The following is a 19,670-nucleotide window of genomic DNA, read 5'->3' as shown; positions in this document are numbered from 1 at the left end:
TTTCTTCTTTTTTAAAAATTATTATTTTTACATTACTTTGCCTGGATCCACCATTTATAACACTGGTCAAAAACTGCAAACAACATAACAGACAAATTAGCCTGAAATCATGGGTGGGGCACAGATAACCAGGAGAAAAACCATAAAACATAAAGTTGACCAGAATTATTTTTCGGAGAGGGAGGAAATAAATGAATAAGAGCTTTATGATGCCATATATGTATTATATACTTACTTTAAACAAATGTTTATTTGGATTTTCTATTAATATTTTCTATTAATATTCTTCTGAAATGGAGCATACCAGAAGAGGTTTGAGAACCACTGGTATAACATCCCATGCAACATGCCAAACCTTGAGAGATGAGACTTAAGGAAACAGTAGATGTCATCTCCGGCTGTTTGAACATCAGTCCAAAACCACCACTGGCCAACACTGTGCTGGCATTAATTCAATTCAATTCAATTCAATTTTATTTATATAGCGCCAAATCACAACATAAGTCGCCTCAAGGCGCTTCATAGATACAGAGAAAAACCCAACAATCATATGACCCCCCTATGAGCAAGCACTTTGGCGACAGTGGGAAGGAAAAACTCCCTTTTAACAGGAAGAAACCTCCGGCAGAACCAGGCTCAGGGAGGGGCGGGGCCATCTGCTGCGACCGGTTGGGGAGAGAGAAGGAAGACAGGATAAAAGACATGCTGTGGAAGAGAGACAGAGGTTAATAACAGATATGATTCAATGCAGAGAGGTCTGTTAACACATACTGAGTGAGAAAGGTGACTGGAAAGGAAAAACTCAATGCATCATGGGAATCCCCCGGCAGCCTATGTCTATTGCAGCATAACTAAGGGAGGATTCAGGGTCACCTGGTCCAGCCCTAACTATATGCTTTAGCAAAAAGGAAAGTTTGAAGCCTAATCTTAAAAGTAGAGATAGTGTCTGTCTCCTGAATCCAAACTGGAAGCTGGTTCCACAGAAGAGGGGCCTGAAAACTGAAGGCTCTGCCTCCCATTCTACTTTTAAATACTCTAAGAACAACAAGTAGGCCTGCAGAGCGAGAGCAAAGTGCTCTAATAGGGTGATATGATACTACAAGGTCATTAACCCTTGTGTGGTGTTCATATTTTTGTTACTCAGCCAGTGTTCATGGGTCTGGTGGACCCGCTAGACTTTTGGCTTTCCAAATTAACACTATCAAACAATTTTATGTTAAATTACTCAACAGATGTTCACTTCATCCCAATTACAAGCCATATGAACAGCAAACATGGTTAATTTTTTCCCTTTACCTTTATTAGCTCACATTTATGAATCAATGTGCTTCTCGTTTTTTTTTATTTATTTATTTATTTTTATAAAATGTTATAAAAAACATAAATACGTTATAATCAAGTGGAGTGAGTGTAAAGACACAACACATTTACACGTGAAGCAACATGTTTCACAACTAAATGGGATCAGCTGCTCATCAATGGTGACATTAGGCCCAGGGTTGTAAAACAGGGGGAGGCGGTGCACACACTTATCCCACACTGTCCTGATGGCAGCTAGCTTGTCTCTCTGCCGTCGAGCTGGTCTGTCGTCTCGGTTATCAAAACGGATAATCCTGGAAATTTTGTTGAAGTTTTCCAGAGACACTGATGCACGGAAAGGTTTCTGCATCCCACAGGGATTCTGTGGATTCCCCTTTGGACCTGAAAACTCCTGCAAGGATAAAAACCCCAAAGTAGGCCTTTGGGGTTGTTAGATAGATTTGGTCCATCTCCTTCCACCTCTCTCCAAAAACACACCTTCCTTCTAGATTACTGCAATCCAGAATAATTTTCTGGATGGAATCTGGGATGAAAAGCTCAAATGAAGACTTGATGTCCTGCACATGAGTAACTGCCAGTCGTGTTGGCCCTGGCTTATCACAGTAACAGCTCTGCAGGGTGGCTCATTTCTTGGGCAAGAAGACCATTCGATTTCACCAGTTATTGACATCCTTATTTCTTCACTTGCTGTCTGGTGGGCTTGTTCTGGTCCTGGAGCTGGCTGCAGATGGGGTACTCGTCTTCGTTTTGTTACTAAATGGTGCTCAACCTCATCCTCTTCTTTAAAGTCACTGTCAGACTCTGAATTTTCAGAAATGTGAAATATTCTGAAACCTCTTTGTCAACATCATCATCTGAAGCTCCTCTCTCTTCCAAAATCAATTGGATGGCCCTCGCAGCAGATAATATTTTGCCATCTTGATCAGTTGTGATAAAGAACCACACTGGCAAAGTCTTATTTGTAGTATTATGCCCCTAATTTGCAGGTGGGACAGGGTATGAGAAAATAAAATTTGGATCCCTCAAGAAAGAGGGTAAAATGTGTGAGATGTCAGAGCAGATGGTGTTGATAGTTGAATTTTCAACAATGTTGCAACTTTGTGTGGGAGCAGGAGGGGAAGAAAACACTATCAGCAGCACCAGAAAGGAGGAGGACAGAGTGTGGGAACACAGGACCTACACTTTCAACACTTTTATTAGACCTGGGTCCAGTGGACCCGAACACCTTGTATGTAATGTAAATGCGTGGGGGGAGGTACAGTATGAGGTCATTGAAAATTAGTTCAGATTTATGTTCTTCACAGAAAATAAGCCAAAGCCAATGAATTTCAGGTTGAAAAAATAATTAATTGTTTAATTTTTCTTTTGAAAGAAACTGAAAACGGGTCTCACAGACCCGAACACCATACAAGGGTTAAGATAAGATGGGGCCTGATTATTTAAGACCTTGTATGTGAGGAGCAGGATTTTGAATTCAATTCTGGATTTAACAGGAAGCCAATGAAGGGAAGCCAAAACAGGAGAAATCTGCTCTCTCTTTCTAGTCCCTGTCAGTACTCTTGCTGCAGCATTTTGGATTAGCTGAAGGCTTTTCAGTGAGTTTTTTGGACATCCTGATAATAATGAATTACAGTCGTCCAGCCTGGAAGTAATAAATGCATGAACTAGTTTTTCAGCGTCACTCTGAGACAGGATGTTTCTAATTTTAGAGATGTTGCACAAATGGAAGAACGCAGTCTTACATATTTGTTTAATATGTGCATTGAAGGACATGTCCTGGTCAAAAATGACTCCAAGGTTCCTCACAGCGTTACTGGAGGCCAAGGTAATGCCATCCAGAGTAAGAATCTGGTTAGATACCATATTTCTAAGCTTTTCAGGGCCGAGTACAATAACCTCAGTTTGATCTGAATTAAGAAGCAGAAAGTTAGCGGCCATCCAGGTCTTTATGTCTTTAAGACATTCCTGCAGTTTAACTAATTGGTGTGTGTTATCTGGCTTCATGGACAGATAGAGCTGGGTGTCATCTGCATAGTAGTGAAAATGTATGCTATGTCTTCTAATGATACTGCCTAAGGGAAGCATGTATAATGTAAACAGAATTGGTCCTAGCACTGAACCCTGTGGAACTCCATAATTAACCTCAGTGTGTGAAGAGGACTCTCCATTTACATGAACAAATTGGAGTCTATTAGATAGATATGATACAAACCACTGCAGTGCAGTACCTGTAATACCTACAGCATGTTCTAATCGCTCTAATAGGATATTATGGTCGACAGTATCGAATGCTGCACTAAGGTCTAGCAGGACAAGCACAGAGATGAGTCCACTGTCAGAGGCCATAAGAAGATCATTTGTAACCTTCACTAAAGCTGTTTCTGTGCTGTGATGAGCTCTGAAACCTGACTGAAACTCTTCAAATAAACCATTCCTCTGCAGATGATCTGTTAGCTGTTTGACAACTACTCTTTCAAGGATTTTTGATATGAAAGGAAGGTTGGAGATTGGCCTATAATTAGCTAAGACTGCTGGGTCTAGAGATGCTTTTTGAGTAAAGGTTTAACTACAGCTAGGCCTTCAAGCCTGTGGTACATAGCCGATCATTAGAGATAGGTTGATCATATTTAAGATCGAAGAATTAATTAATGGCAGGACTTCTTTGAGCAGTTTTGTAGGAATGGGGTCTAAAAGACACGTTGATGGTTTGGAGGAAGTAATTATTGAAGTTAACTCAGAAAGATCAATTGGAGAAAAAGAGTCTAACTTAACATCAATGGTACTAAGAGTAGCTGTAGATAATATTACATCTGTGGGATGATTTTTGGTAATTTTTTCTCTAATGATAAAAATTTTATTTGTGAAGAAGTTCATGAAGTCATTACTAGTTAACGTTAAAGGGATTGTTGGCTCAAAAGAGCTCTGACTTTTTGTCAGCCTGGCTTAATGACAACCAGTGTAGTAGCCAGAAGTTTAGAAGTATCTAAGGTAACAAGTTACCGGTGCCAAGATTCGGGCAAAAAAATAACTGTTGTAAAACAGTGTTTTTTCTAACTGAAATATCGTCTTAAAAAGAATGGTGTTGTTTCGTTGGGTTGCCAGAAGAAAGCCTTTTCTCTTTAAAAAGGACATGGCAACATGGCTTCTTTTTCCAAAGCTGAATCTGAACGAACCAAAAGATTTCTGATTTGTGCAAACAATGTCCTTTGCACAATTCAGACCAAAGTGGAGGAGTGTCCAATAACTGACACAGTGGTGCTTAGACAACAACCTTGTGCTTAACAGCAGCAACACCAAGGAGGTCATTGTGGATTGCAGGCGGTCCGGCAAGACAAAACACGGTCCTCTCCTCATACACGGAGAGGCGGTAGAGCGTGTGGACAACATCAAGTTTCTGGGTGTGATGTGCCCAGCAAAGGCTCTTCTTCCTCAGGAAGCTAAAACGGAACAAACTCTCTTCTCAGCTGCTCATGAACTTCTACAGAGCCACAAAAGAAAGTATCATCTGTCTTAGTATGACCCTTGGCCTGGGTGATGAAAACACCACAAGGGATTGTGGGAAATCCACTTCCACATCTGGACTCGGTGTACGCTAGACAGATCCCAAAAACAGGGCCAGACGTGCTTCCTTCAGGAAAGTTGTATAGGAACATGAAAACGTACCACCAGCCTGAGAGACAGCTTCATTCCCCAGAGCTGTGCAATCCAATTCTGTGACTTTTTGCACATATTATTTCTGCACACCTGCACACATGGATAGTGTGGTTTCACTTGTCTTATAGTGTATCTGCATATGTATGAACAGTATATTTATGTATGTAAAAGGGAGTTCTCTTCTGTGCCAATAGCTACCGAACAAAATTTCGTTACGCACATATTAACAATAAAAGGATTTGTCCTCTTCTTTTTCTTCTTCTTGGGCTTGCAGCCCACAGGATCTGAGCACCTTACAGGTGTTATGGCCCACAAAGCTCTCTGGGGAAAAGAGACTTTTTTTCTAGTTGAACATACAGCATTAAACAGATTATAAAAGAATCCAAACAATCACAACCTTTTGACATGTAGGGATTTATTAATCACTTTGAGGGTCATGACTTGTAAGTGTAGGATTAACATTTTTCGAACAGCTAATAGAAGTGGTAATAACAATCACATGGCTGTTCAAACAAGTCACCAGAACACAGCTAAACATTTTCTTGCTCACTGGCCACCTGATCATTTTATTGTGACTATAAAAGCTATTTCTGGACAGTGACACATTAAAGAAGCTTAAAAAAAATCTATTGTCTCTGCAAAGAAAGAAAATGAGTAAGGCGTGAATGAAAAATGTTTTCAAGGACAAAACAGACCACAAGAGGGCAGCATTGGTCTACGACAGTATATACTACTAATAGTAAACATTAAAACTTTCCAACAATCAGCAATAAAACCAAAATTTAAACTTAAAATGATAGATTTCCTGAAGAAAGTTTACTTTATGTTAAAATGCCTTTAAAAACCTGTGCAGTATAGATCTATTTTCAGACATGATCATTGATGGGATATCCACCTATTAATTTCCTTCCGTTTATGCAACTCTGGCTAACACAGAGAGACAGATAACCATGCACATTAACATTCAGAACTACCACACACACATACACAATGCAACACAGAAAAACCCCACCCTAAATACAAATATTTTATGTGCCTCAAATCTAACTGGGGACAGTAGTCCCAAATCAAGCTGGAGCATCTGGGACTCAGCTCATCTATGTGTCAGTGGATCTCCAACTTCCTAACTGGCAGACCACAGGCAGTAAGGATGGGCGGACATGTCTCAGCCTCCACCACTCTCAGCACTGGAGCCCCCCAGGGGTGTGTTCTGAGCCCCCTGCTGTACTCTTTGTACACATATGACTGTGTGGCCACTACCAGCTCCACCACCATCATCAAGTTTGCTGACGACACCGTCGTGGTGGGCCTGATCTCTGATAACAACGAGACGGCCTACCTGAAGGAGATTAGGAATCTGGAGAACTGGTGCCAGAGGAACAACCTCCTTCTAAACGTCAGTAAGACAAAGGAGCTGATAGTGGACTTCAGCACTAAGCAGGAGAGGAACTACCAGACCCCCGTCATCAACGAGTGCCCAGTGGAGAGAGTGGACAGCTTCAAATACCTCGGAGTTCACATCACGCAGGACCTGTCATGGTCCTGTCACATCAACACCGTGGTGAAAAAGGCCCGACAGCGTCTCTACCACCTCAGACGCTTGAGAGACTTCCAACTGCCCTCCAAGGTGCTCAGGAACTTTTACTCGTGCACCATAGAGAGCATCCTGGCGGGAAACATCTTAACCTGGTTCGGGAACAGCACCATGCAGGACAGACGAGCTCTACAGAGGGTTGTGCGGTCAGCTGAGCGCACCATCCGCTCCGAGCTCCCTGACCTGCACTCAATCTACAGCAGGCGGTGCTGGACCAAGGCCAGGAAGATCGTGAAGGACCTCAGCCATCCCAACAACAGACTGTTCTCTCTGTTGAGGTCAGGAAAGCGATTCCGCTCCCTGAAGACCAACACAGAGAGACTGAGGAGGAGCTTCTTCCCGCAGGCAATACGGTCTCTCAATCACACCACCACACAGTACTGACCCACACATACAGTTCTTACACACACACTGGACTTTCTGGACTTTGGTTTTGCACAACACTGGTCACTATATTCTTCATTTCCAGTTAATACTTGTACAGCTGCTGTTATTGTGTATATATTTATTTATATTTAGATTTCTTCATACATTCTTATATAGTTCTATATTGTGTATTTTGTTGTACAGTTATTTTATTTTCAACTTTAATTTATATATTTTATCTTATTCTTCCCAGTTAAATTTACCCTTCATTCTAATTTGTGTTGTACAGTTATTTCATTTTTAACCTTAATTTATATTCTATTCCTTCCTAGTTAAATTTACCCTTTTTAATTTTTCATATTTATTTCCTATCTTATTCATAGCCTTTTCCTTTTTTGTTCTCTTTAGGTCACGAGCAGTTGTCCAAGCATTTCACTACATATCGTACTGTGTATGACTGTGTACGTGACAAATAAAATTTGAATTTGATTTGAATTTGATTTGGTGTGTGAGCTGATATAGGTCCCCAATTTCTACATAAATGAACTCACACCAAACCTCCACATCCACACACAAGTACTGCATGTGCATTCAAAGTCCTTCACTTGCATTGACAGACATGTTCCTTAATTAAAGCAAGATTACATACTGCTTGTGTGTGTGTGTATTTGTGAGTGTGTTGTCAAGTCTGAACATACACAAAAAGTAAAACACACCAAAGTAAAGTGATTTGTCTCCTTTCACCTCAGACAGCACTGCTATAAAGCTCCTTCTCTTTCACTTGATGTGTGGCTTTACGTTACTGCCATCTTGTGACCACTGGTAACATTGTCACTGAAAGATGTGCTTATTTCAGTCTCCTAGGAGACCACAGCTTTGTCAGTCCCTGAGGGTGTGTCCATCTCCTGTTACCAATGACTAAAGCTGGGCAAGCTGAGAGGCCAGAAACCTTTTTTCTTGTGGTTTGCACATGTGCATTGTGGACAAACCACTGGTCTGCCAGTAAACCGATGGCAGACTAGCGTGACAGGCAAGCTGCCGCTAGCTCAGCTTTTACTGCTCTGAGATCAGTTATGGTCTGCATTACCAAGCAAACCAGCTTCAGAGATTTAGCATCATAACAGAGAAGTTCCCTCTTGCTAAACACCCTTGGTTAACATATGTGATGTAAAGAAGAGCATGAAAAAGCTTTTAATAACTTCTTTAGTACATTAACAAGGAAAGCTGTGACGATTTCTCTGAACATGTCCAGTCTAATAAAAACAGGCAAGTTGACCAGGTGCAGGGTCAGCCAGCACTTTCAGATTAGCATCTATGAGAATGTCTAAATGTTTAACCAGCTGTTTTGCCAACACTCCACATTCTTTTTTCATTCATATTTGAAATCACCCTATAGATATTGACAGTTAACCATGTCACACGTTGCTCAATCCTTTTAATTCTGCTTTTGCTGAATGCTAAATGTGCAAAATAAAGACGTAGACTTTTGTTTCTGTGGTCATGAACAGCTTCCTCACTGGACAGCTACTACAAACTCATAATTAAGATATTTTGTGAATGGAGCTGGACATTAAACACAATATAAAGCATTTAAAATTAGGTCACCCTTAAACATATATAGCAGTAATTTTAATCAATTTAACGTTGATGAGAAATAATTTTCTTCAGAATAATTATCACAGTTTTTATACTTTATGCACAATTTTCCACTAATACAGTTTTTTCTTTAATAAGGTGTTTCCATAGTGTTTTATTGCTTCCTTTTCCCAATGAAATGGTTTGAAAAATTCCTCCACTGCTTGTCATTTTCAGCCAATAGTATATCGTTTTTTTTTATAATATAGTAGATATTTATCTAACTATAGTAATACTAATAGTAATATTTTACAATTCTTCAGTCATGAAGGAGTGCAGAAGGGTGAAGATGTCAATGTAGAGGGTGGCCAGGCAGGTATGTTTGAATGTGATCCAGTTTATCTTGTTAAATTGGTAAGCAGTGGAGGAAGATGTATGTGTGTCTCCATTATATACTGTACAACATAAATCCAGTTTTCATGAAATAAAACTCCACATAAACAAGTGGTTAGTGAAATGAAGACTTTGAATAGAAAAAGAGCTCACGGAGAACCCGCTAACTTTGCTCTTGGCTCCGCCTGCTTAACTTGTCTGCCCAGAAACTGTAGGTTGATTGGTGTAGCAGGGCAAAGCAGAGTTCTGGTGATTGGCTTCACTGGTTTTCCAGCAGGATCAGGCTTCACCTCATAGTGCTTTATCAACTTCAAACACACAAAAAAGAAAGAGTACTCTTTAAAAAGAAAAACATGGAATTGACATTTATTTATGTGAGCAGAAATTTTAAACTCACTGATTACCAGCTGCTTGCCAATTGACTACTGTGTATTTTGGATGACTCAGGTCAAAGAGCCTGATGAGTGGTTTGTATTCATGTGCATGCCCAGGCCGACAAAAGAGTAAACAGCTTTGAATGGGCCGAGAAGTTACTTTAGGTTAATACTGCTCCCTGAATGAAGCTGAAGAACAACCGATTTCCAGGAAATTTAAAAAAGCAACGGCACAATGTTTTGACCCTGTTTGTTTGCATATTTCAGTCTTGCAGTCTTAGAGTTATAAAGTTGTATGGATCCTTTAACATAATATGCAGTGGAATAATAACCTGACCTTAGCTTCTAAGTCTTTAAAGTTGTAAGCATCAAGCTACTGTTGAGTTTTTATAATAACTTGTTCAGCAACTCACATAAAGCAAAGTATTAATTCACAGCACTCCTTCCAAACCTTATCCATTACCTTTTCCAATTTTGCACTTAAAGTTATATTTTAAGAACTTAAAGTGCAAGTTACAGTTTGTCAAAACATGCAAACTGTTTTTGGATTAGATGTATAATCTAGTAGCTTTTATCACTATCCACTCTGCTGCCTGGGCAAGACTTGACACAGTAGCTTTGCATGCTCAACTCAAAGCCAAAGTACACTGCTGTGTTGGCAAAAGTTGCTTCTTTATAAGCAAGCACGGAGCATCATTAGCATTAGGAACAGATGTTCTTACCCTGGAGAGGAGGAGATACATCTCAAGTTCAGCCACCCGCCGACCTAGACATGCCCGGATCCCAAAACCAAATGGTACTGACCCGAACGGGTGCTGCTTGGACTTATCCTCCCCTCCTCGGAGCCAGCGCTCCGGCAGGAAGGTGTGAGGGTTGGGGAAAATATTCTCATCATAGGACACGGCGTAGTGGCACAGGTGGAACAGCGTCTAAGAGAGGAAACCCATGACGTTTGCTATTGTGCTATGACTGAACCCCAACAACCCCAACTGATTTCAGATGGCGCTGTATAGACAAGACTGCATTTATTTACTAGTAAGAGGCCAGGTGTGCTTAACGTGCATCTTACCTTTTTTGGGAAGAGATGATTCCCCACCACAATCTCATTTTCAACAGTGATGCGGGCGTTTCCTGGCACAACTGGATACAGGCTGGCGACCACAAAACGCAGAAAGGCATCAACACAGTTTCCATTTGTTCAGTAAATGCAACTCTTTGCTATCTCACCCCTTACAAACATGTAAGTCTATAAATGGTGAAGTATTCTTTTAAGTGGTTTTATTTCTTTAACTTCCATAGTTAGGAGCAGATAAGTGTTTCATTTCACCTTGGTTATTATCTTATTAATAAAAAGATTCCCCTCCTACCGCAGTGTCTCTCTGATGATGGCCTTCAGGTACGGCATCTGAGCTATGTCATCACTGTTTGGCACCTTGTCCCCAGGGCAAACGCTTATCACTTCCTGGTACAGCTGTTCTTGGATCTCGGGCTCCCTCGCCAAATGGTACAGAGACCAGGAGATAGTGTTGGAGGTCTGCAAATCAGAGAAACACAGAGTGTAATGTTCTGTTTTATGTAATGTTTCGACATGTTCCATTTGTGTTTGACTTTCAGGGAGGTTGATCTTTGGGTTGAGAAATATCTTCCAGAAAACTTCACTGCATTGATTAAGGAATGGCATACCTTTCATGTTTTTACATGACGATTACTCATCTGCAGCATCTGAGACAAGAACACCTCATTTATATTACTGAAGATTTCCAATCCAGGACAAAGCTATTTCATATTTAAGTGGATGAAATGCTGCTTTGAGTAAATCCGTAGACAAGACAGATTGACATGACAGCATTGCACAGTGTGTGGCAAAACCAGTAGTTACAGAGGAATCAGCCCAGTGAGTAGTCTATAAACTGTATGCTGAATTAAGGCATCATTCTATATAGTAGAGTCTATTTAGAGAAAATCAGCCTCCGTGTGGAAAAGCACAACTGGTTTTCTAAGTCAACTTCAACTTCTTGTTTTTATATGCATTCTTTGACTTTAAGAAGACTTTTAATATGTTCAAAAATTATCTCTTAACTTGTAGCTGAGAGCTATACTCCAAAGTTGGACTGGTAATCTGCCTGATGGGCCGCCACAATTAGGTCAGTATAGTTTTCTTTTTCTTTGTCAATATAACTATACAGGCTGGCTTGAAGGGCTGCTGTGCACCGTGCATTGTGCACAGCAGCCTATTTGTTCATTTTCATTACTGACAATACAATACCCAATCAATTCTGGTCACATCGCTGGCCCCTCCCCTACCTTCCCTGTGCACTCGTGCACCTTGTAGAACAGAGTTAATGTGAAAGAAGTGTTTAATAAAGAGGAACAAACAAAAGCAAAAAGAAAAAAGGTGGAACTGAAAAGAGAGAAAAAGAAACTTAAATTAACCAACATGTTAGCAGCTCCACTGTCAGCAATAGTAGAAACAGAAATTAGAAGTAGAATAGAAGAAGTAAAACTGTTTCCCAATAACTGCGTCTCTATCTAGGGTGAGTGGCAGTGGGTTGTTTTTATATAAAGGAAAACTAACATTTTTTTTTGTTTCTTATTAAGTGGCTCTGGGAAGATGGAAACCTGGAAGCCTAAACGAATAATGGGAGACACTTTAATGCAAACAAATTTATTTTGGGAATTGGGAATGACGGAGCGGTGTAGTTAGTACTCACTGTGTCTACTCCTGCCAGGAGGAGTTCAGTGATGCTGCCCAGGATCTCTGTGCTGTTCATCTGTTCACTGAGCAGGAGGTGTGTGAGATACGCTCCCTCCACGTCTTTGTCCAGGTGGACATTCTCCTGGATCTCCTCAATTTTCTTATTCACCAGTTCTTCAGCTACGAGAGACAACATCATCTTATCTCATGTGAAATTAAAAGAAAAAGACTGTGAGAAGACATGTTTGCCCACTAGATGGGGAAAGAGAGACACAGTTAGGGATCTTGTTAGCACACTGATTGTGTGAAAAGCCACATGTAGGGTGGACTTTGTCTCTTTGTGTGTGTTGTGTGTGCTGACCTTGAAATTAGCTGATAGTGCTACTTGAAAATGTCCATGAACCCTGAACTGAACTAACCTTGGTGATCCACAACCAGTATGGAATCGGGAGTAGGTAATGTTTCCATGAATTAAATCCTACAGATTTCTGACAACTAGAAAAGTCTTTTCAATTTTAAATCGTGAATATTTAACGAAAAGCCTGAAAGGTGTTTGGTTTTTTTGCACTAAAACAGAAAACATGTTTCAAAGTGGTTTTAGAAATCACATAATGGCAGAAAGCGGATAAATATTCAGCAGTGAATTTACCAACACACCACACTTTTATTTACTCGTTAAAAATTAATGTTGCTCACCAACTTTGAAGAGATGATCCCAGGCTGCGACAAACCTTTTCCAGGACTGCAGGTAGGGCCAGAGGAACTGTGGGAAGAGGATGACGACTTGGGAGAGATGGAACATTTCCCCCACGGAGACAATGAACTTTTGGGTTTTCTCGGGGATCACCTCACTCATGCAGCCCATACGGGTTTCAAAAAGCACTGAGCATATTCCTGTGTTTAAAAACAAAACGATAGTTTGTCAAAAGAGCTCAGTGCAACTTGACAAAACAACATCAATTTGACAGCACATGCATACAATAGAAAAACCTTCCTGCAAACAGCACAGACCACTGAAATGTGTCCAGGGTCGCTCTCGCTGATCCCTGTTCTGTGACCTTTGGAGCTGCTGATCTCGGCATCTTGTCATTCATTATTTGCTTTCCTTGGAAAAGATTTTGTTTTGTTTGTGGTTTTTCTATTTGTTTTCTTACACATACTTTTCACCAGCTTTTTATTTAGTTAAAAGAAAAAACATGATAAACCTGATAGACTGATGAACTTATTTGAGCCTCATTTCCTGATGCATACGCACATTAATTGTGTGTATAAATGTTTCGCACACAGATTTGTTCATATTTCATACCTGAATTTTTCTGTACAGTCCCTCTGACCATGCATACAAACAAACGACAGCCTGGCTTACTTAGGAATATAAACACAAGTATTTACAATTAACACTACTACTGCTACTACTGCTGCTGCTGCTGCTACTAATTATTAATATTATTCTGCTATCAAATTTTGGTCATTATTTACAGTTTTCACAATATGGTAAACGCTCAGAAATGCAATAAAAATAAATAAATATAAAGAAAACATTTATATATTTAACCTTTTTCCATTTAAACATATTCCACTGTCCCTTATCTCATCTTATTGTATCTTAAATGTTCTTATCTTTCATTACAAATGACTTCTGTCATTGCTGAATAGGTTTTTGGCACTATCCCATGAATGCTGGATAATCTGGCTTTTATTGTTCTCTCATCTGGGGCTGACAGGTCACATGATCCTTGTCCTCCACCTGTTTTCTTCCTTCCTTTCTTGTTGTTTGCCAATCTTTTCATATCAACTTTGATTCCACATTTTTCTTGTCTCAGCTGAAATGACTGAAAGATGGTCACTCCTGTGGAAACACTTTAGAAAGCTGCACCTTATCTGGCTTCCACCTCATCTCAGTCACCACGTTTTCTACTTCACCTGGCAGCAAATGTGTTTCTTTATATAGATTACTGGAGGCACTGATAAAATGCAATTCACTAGCTTGGACCACATCCTCATTTTAGGTTTGACTGCATTTCTAGCAGATAATGGCAGATGGCTTGAGTATGAATTGAGGCTGCAGTGTGGGGAAGGTCTCAGAGGGGACTGGCCGAGGCTCCTGGGCCGGGCAGATCCCCACGTACTAATGAATGGTGAATGGATTTAAAAGGGAGGGAGGGTGGGGCACGAAAACAGGTACAAACAACTTGTAGTGCCGGGGGTGGTCATGTATAGACAGACAACCAGAAGGGGTGTGGAGATGTTATCCCACTGCTGAAATTCAGATAAATCATCTCCGTGTATGGATATTGTGAGCTGGTCCCGAATGATTCTGATTTACTAGCATATGCACGGTGGTGAGAACAAAATAGACTGATACTCGTATTTTATAAATGCTACAGTAAATTTGCATGCAAAACTCATTTTTTGCACCAATTAAAAATGTTTCCACGCTAATATTTGTGAATGAGGCCCATTGACCATTAGCCACTCGTCAGTCACTCAGCAAAGCAAACCCTGCTTTAGCCTCCTTTCTGACTCTGATGGCAAGCATAATTAAACTCGGCTGTATTCAGTAAAACTGAGTGTGAGCGCTCATTTCTTGGACCTGCCACTTGATTCTTAGTTTGCTGATTGTGTTTTCACCTCTGTTGTATTTATTCCCTCAGGTTGTCTTTGTTCCTTATGTATGTTATCCTTAAGTCATTTTGTTTAGAGCTTGTGATGCATCTCTAGTATTTCCCTGTGTTTATTCTTGGACTCCGGTTGAATTTTTCCACTTCACTAGACCTGACACGGAGCCAACGACCTGTGACCTCATTGTTTACTGAGGTCACAGACGAGACATCTGAGGGAAACCACCCTTCGCTTTTGTCACCGAGATGCTACAGCGCACCTTTAAATGTAATGTGCTGTGAAATGGAAGAAATCACATTCTGTTTATGAGGCTACAGCCAGCAGCCAGTGTACCTTAGTGTAAAGATCTGCTAGCATAAGATAAATTTAACACCACCAACATTCTAAGCAGGAACGTGTCATCTTGGAAGATGGATTTCATTTGGACGGTGCTGCTGTCGGATTTTAGATTTATGATTGAGACCAGACTGTAACACTTAAAAACAATCGCAGTCAAAGTGACCGTGTCGCATTATATGACCACATTATCGTGTCTAATCAGCGGTCAAGGCCAAAAGAAAAAGCAGCTGTCGGCTTACTGAATGACACACAGAAAATGAGGTCTGCAGGTTTGAAAAAATCAAGGACAAGAACAATTACACAGCATATTCCTCTGTTTTCTTCTTGTTTCCAAGCATCTAAATGAGATGGACTGCATGAGTTTCTAAAGCTGATTAATTAACAACATTTCATTTATTTGTTTTGTTTTCTGCTAACCTTCAAAAGCAAATTTGTAGAGCTCTGCAGTCAGGTCATTGACCACGACTCCCTGTCCACTGGTCTCCCTCAGCCAGTTCACTCTGCAGATAAAATCTGTCACCACCTCATTGATGGTGTTGGCATAGGAGGAGACGTGCTTGGGTTTCAGCATTCGTGGATTCAAGATGCTGCGAATCCGCTGCCATTTGGCCCCCATCCTAAAAACCAATATAAAAACAAGGGAATCAGGCTCCAGAGAGCAAGTCATTGAAAATTACTTCTTTGAAAAATAATTTTATGATAATATCAATCTATAAGTATAGATTTGTATTTGGCTTATTCTTGCTTACATTTAAATGGACTCACTTTACAGGCAAGGCTAGTAAGAGTCTACATATTTCCCTTCTTTATCAACAAATCCCATCCAAAGACCAAAGTCAACAAGGAATTAATACTAATAACAAGTGTTATTGTTTCCAAAGTGCTTCAAACTGTTCAAAATGAAATATCCATAGCAGATGGGCAAATCTCTGGAAACACGAGTGGGTGTTTGAGATCTTTAAACATATCCAAATGCACATGAACGAGTGTACCCTGAGTAGTTCCGGGTTGTCTAATAGTGTCTGAAAGCCTGTTAGTACTGCTCCAGGGTCTTAACTTTCAACACTGATAAGTGCTGCTAAAACAAGTCGGACAAGAATAAATGAGGAGCTGAGAAAGTGTCTGTTATTCTGCAAGAACATTGTGGTCCACAGGCCCTTCCTTTCAATACTTTAGATTTTATATGAAACTGACGACCTCTATATTGGTCTCAGTCTCTAACACTAAAAAAAAAAAAAAAAAAAAAAAACCTGAGCTGCAGGCCTGGACTGAATCCCTGCACGCTGCCAATGTTCCCTGTCAGCAACAAGTATGCATCACAAATACTAACCACAAAGTAATTTCATACAGAAAGTATGAACTGAAATGAGGTGAGATTAAATTCTGTTAAATTATAGTTTCCAATTTGTTAGAACTGTTTCAAGGCAAAATCAAGAGGAGAGAGGTGCGTAATCAACAACCACAACCTCTATGAAGAGGAAGAACAGTAACAGTAACCTCTGTCTTAGGTCACATATCAAAAATTGTCAATCCATACTTTTAAAGGCATTGCACTCCTATATACACCTATATCTATCTATCTACATCTATATATATATATCTATATATATAGATGTAGATAGATAGATATTTTATATTGACTGGATTATATTATGGATTTTTTTTCTTTTTTGTTCATAACATTGCATTCAAAGTCCACGTATTTGCTCCCATCTTAAAGAACCTGAACACCTAGCAAAGTTTGGCACTGGACAAAGTTTTTTCGCATAGCAACTGACACAACAAAAAAAATCAATGTATCGTGTTTGTTTGTTTGTAGAAAAGAAATGATCTGCAGTTGCTACATCACATGTTATTGCAGCTTAATCAGACAGATTTCATCAGCGGAAACAAAACAAACAACATGCTGTCAGCCTGCTCAGAGTTACAGTGCAGTGTGGATTCAGGACACAGATGTGGTGGATCTGTGATGGTTTCACTCACTCAGTCAGGGGTCCATGGGCCTGGTTCCTGAGCTCTCTGTAGTTCCTCCAGTGGGGCATGTCTGTCCGGATTGGGTGTTTACCCTCCTGCCTCAGCACCTGTTCTATCAGGTCGGCACTGGCCACATTCACCACGACCAAAGGGCCGTATTTGGACTTCCACAGGGGGCCGTATATCTTGCTGTGCTCGATCTTTGAGCAAATAATGGGAGTTAATAGGTTAGTTGCATGTTCAGAGTTATCAGGAGGTAAATGATGTTTAAGGAGACCAACAGTTTCCTGTTGGAATTAGAAAATATCATGACATATCAGTGCATACTTATCTTTGCTTAGAGTATCCTCATTATTAAAAAAATATCTCTTACTTATCCTCTACTGTGGAAAACTCTCCTAAGACTGTGACTGTCTCTCAAAGGAAAACTAATATAGATTTCTTTTTATTCATTTATTTGTATTACAGGATTTGTTAAAGATGATTTTAATCGTTGTTATTAAGCGCTTATTAAACCAAGATTCAATTCTAAACCCCAAACTGTGCGTGAATAAATACCACAGTGGGGTCATCAGGATACACTGATCGCTCTAGCAGCTCCAGGGGATGGTGCACTGTAGTTCAAGGGCGCGGACTGAACCCTTAGTCCAGAAGGAAAACTCCTTTTCACCTTCTTTTCCAACTTACTTGCATTTGTTGCGTCGTTTGGAAATATCCCTTTATAAAAAGCCAATACAAGGTAGTCATGAAACTCGGTCCGCCTAAATCATCCATAGTTTTCATTTTGTTGACACCCATGACGGTGCTGGTGGAGGCTGCCTCGCGACGGAGGGTGTCCCCATAGTTGGCAGGGTTTAGTCCCGCTGTCACTCTCTGGATCCCTTTAAGCTGCTGACACTTCACGCGCAGTCCGACGTTCATCAGAGATCTCCCGAGCATTTTAACCATGCAGTGCGTCTTACCTGTCCCTTCTTTGTGCCGTGACAGGAGGCTAAACAAGTGAATCAGCCCCGGTGCCTGTGCCTGTATATGTCTATGTGTGTGTGTGTGTGTGTGTGTGTGTGTGTGTGTGTGTGTGTGTGTGAGAGAGAGAGAGAGCGGTGAAATAATGCCTCTTTGTTTGTGAAACAGCAAACCCGATGCCCGTGTACCAGCCTCCTACCAACAACTGTGGACTTTGACATTATCATAAACGTCAGCAAGTGAACCTACAGGACGCTGTTTGTAACCTGCGCAAACGCAGAGGAACAAATATTATTCATATACATATAAAGCTCTGGTGAAGATAAATTAGTCAAACACATTCATAATTCACAACCTATACAAACAAGGTTAATGTGGAGTTGAGCCAAAGCCCCGGTTTTCCGTTTTCCTTTAAAGGATGTTGGGGGTGGAAACACGTCTGCTTCCTTACTCTTCCTTACCCGTGACTATATAAAACACACTCCTATATTTATTTGTGGGAAATTACCGTCAAACACTGTTGCGTAAACGCCCGTTTCGTAGGCGTGAATGCAGTTTGAATAAAATTTCATTATAGCCTGAAACTACCGGAGGACAGCGGCTGGAGGTACAGCCTTGCGGGGATTGGTGGATCCGGTGAGGGTGGGTCGGATCAGACGGGTTTTGCCCACCCAGACGTACCAGCTTTTGTTGTTGTTGTTGTTGTTGTCTGTTAGCTACAGTGTTACCTAAGGAACCTAAGAAAGACAGATAACCGCCCCAACATTGCCCTCTTCCTCCTGTTTTTAATTATTACTACGTTTTCTTCGTACTTCCGAGTCACCTGCCTCTTCTGGAACCACTGTGAGTCAACTCTACACGTTTTCAAATGGCCTTTATAAATTAAAAGTATTTGACTTGGCACAAATTGAAAATATTGCAACAGGAAAACCTAATAATAATAATAATAATAATAATAATAATAATAATAATAATAATAATAATAATAAATATTATTATAATAACCGTAACAATAATTAGTTCGGAGTTATTAATAATAATAACTGGTTAGTCAGGCTCATGCCTATATGTTTTTATTGTTGCATTATTTGGGCGCATATAGCCTTCTGTATAAAACCAAACATGAGCACGGCGCTAAAAAATGTGTTTAAAAAAAATCAACAAAAAAGTTACAAAATAACTTATTGAAGCAAGACTGCCTAGCAAAGGCGAAGATTATTGATTTCTGTTTTTCAAACTTTTGAAAAGTTTGCAAACGTTTAGAGAATGTTGTTGTTACCCACAGTGTGCTGAGTGTATGTAAACCTCAAAAATGCCATTCAAGTTTATTCACTACTTTTAATGTTTAGGGATGTTTGAGTTCTACTTGGTAACAAAGTCATAATGTTTAACCCAGCGCCTCCATCATCAGTGATCAGTGGAAGTATAGAGAAGCCTAGTCTGTGTTTTTCAACTTATAGTTATTTTGACTTAAATGCTTTACAATTATTATAAAAAGTGTGACAAAACATTTTTAAACTTTACATTTTAAAGTTAGAAGAACCACCTGTTTTGTTCAAACTAATGAATACCCCCCCCCCCCCCCCCAAAAAAAAAAACACAGACACACAAAAACCAAAGCTTATTTATCCCTTTTTCACTATTTTATTTTAACACTATTTAAACAAAATGCATATATGTATATATTTGTGAATCATACACAATTGTCTTAAGCATTGCTGGTAATTTGCAACGTTTTTTTTTTTTTACAAATACCTGTTAAGTACTTTATTGTTGTTTCAATAGTAACCAAGGGTGCAAA

General features: G+C 40.0%; 1 protein-coding gene across 1 annotated transcript; it reads right to left on the bottom strand.

The window, feature by feature from the left end:
* Nucleotides 1–5,370: 5,370 nt before the first annotated feature.
* Nucleotides 5,371–18,060, bottom strand: cyp27a3 (cytochrome P450 family 27 subfamily A member 3). The gene is made up of 9 exons (XM_085249179.1): nucleotides 17,594–18,060; nucleotides 16,916–17,106; nucleotides 15,350–15,549; nucleotides 12,668–12,865; nucleotides 11,988–12,151; nucleotides 10,644–10,810; nucleotides 10,346–10,427; nucleotides 9,999–10,205; nucleotides 5,371–9,210 (listed from the first exon to the last, which is right to left on the bottom strand). Exons 1-9 carry the CDS (start codon nucleotides 17,852–17,854, stop codon nucleotides 9,052–9,054), a joined length of 1,629 nt encoding a protein of 542 aa, XP_085105305.1. The 5' UTR covers nucleotides 17,855–18,060; the 3' UTR covers nucleotides 5,371–9,051.
* Nucleotides 18,061–19,670: the final 1,610 nt, after the last annotated feature.

Source organism: Mchenga conophoros, linkage group LG16 (genome assembly GCF_057382185.1).
Source record: "Mchenga conophoros isolate Kocher_MC1m ecotype Shallow Benthic linkage group LG16, M_conophoros_male_GT1.1, whole genome shotgun sequence".
Taxonomy (NCBI): domain Eukaryota; kingdom Metazoa; phylum Chordata; class Actinopteri; order Cichliformes; family Cichlidae; genus Mchenga; species Mchenga conophoros.
The sequence above is the reverse complement of the archived record's forward strand: the minus strand, read 5'-3'. Positions and strand labels throughout refer to the sequence as shown.

Excerpts from the sequence above, each read along its gene's own strand:
- cyp27a3 (XM_085249179.1), bottom strand. The coding sequence starts at position 17,854 with ATGGTTAAAATGCTCGGGAGATCTCTGATGAACGTCGGACTGCGCGTG. Across the intron at positions 12,152-12,667 it reads GGATCATCTCTTCAAAGTTG|CTGAAGAACTGGTGAATAAG; the intron begins GTGAGCAACATT and ends TGTCTCTCGTAG. Across the intron at positions 10,206-10,345 it reads ATCATCTCTTCCCAAAAAAG|ACGCTGTTCCACCTGTGCCA; the intron begins GTAAGATGCACG and ends TTCCTCTCTTAG.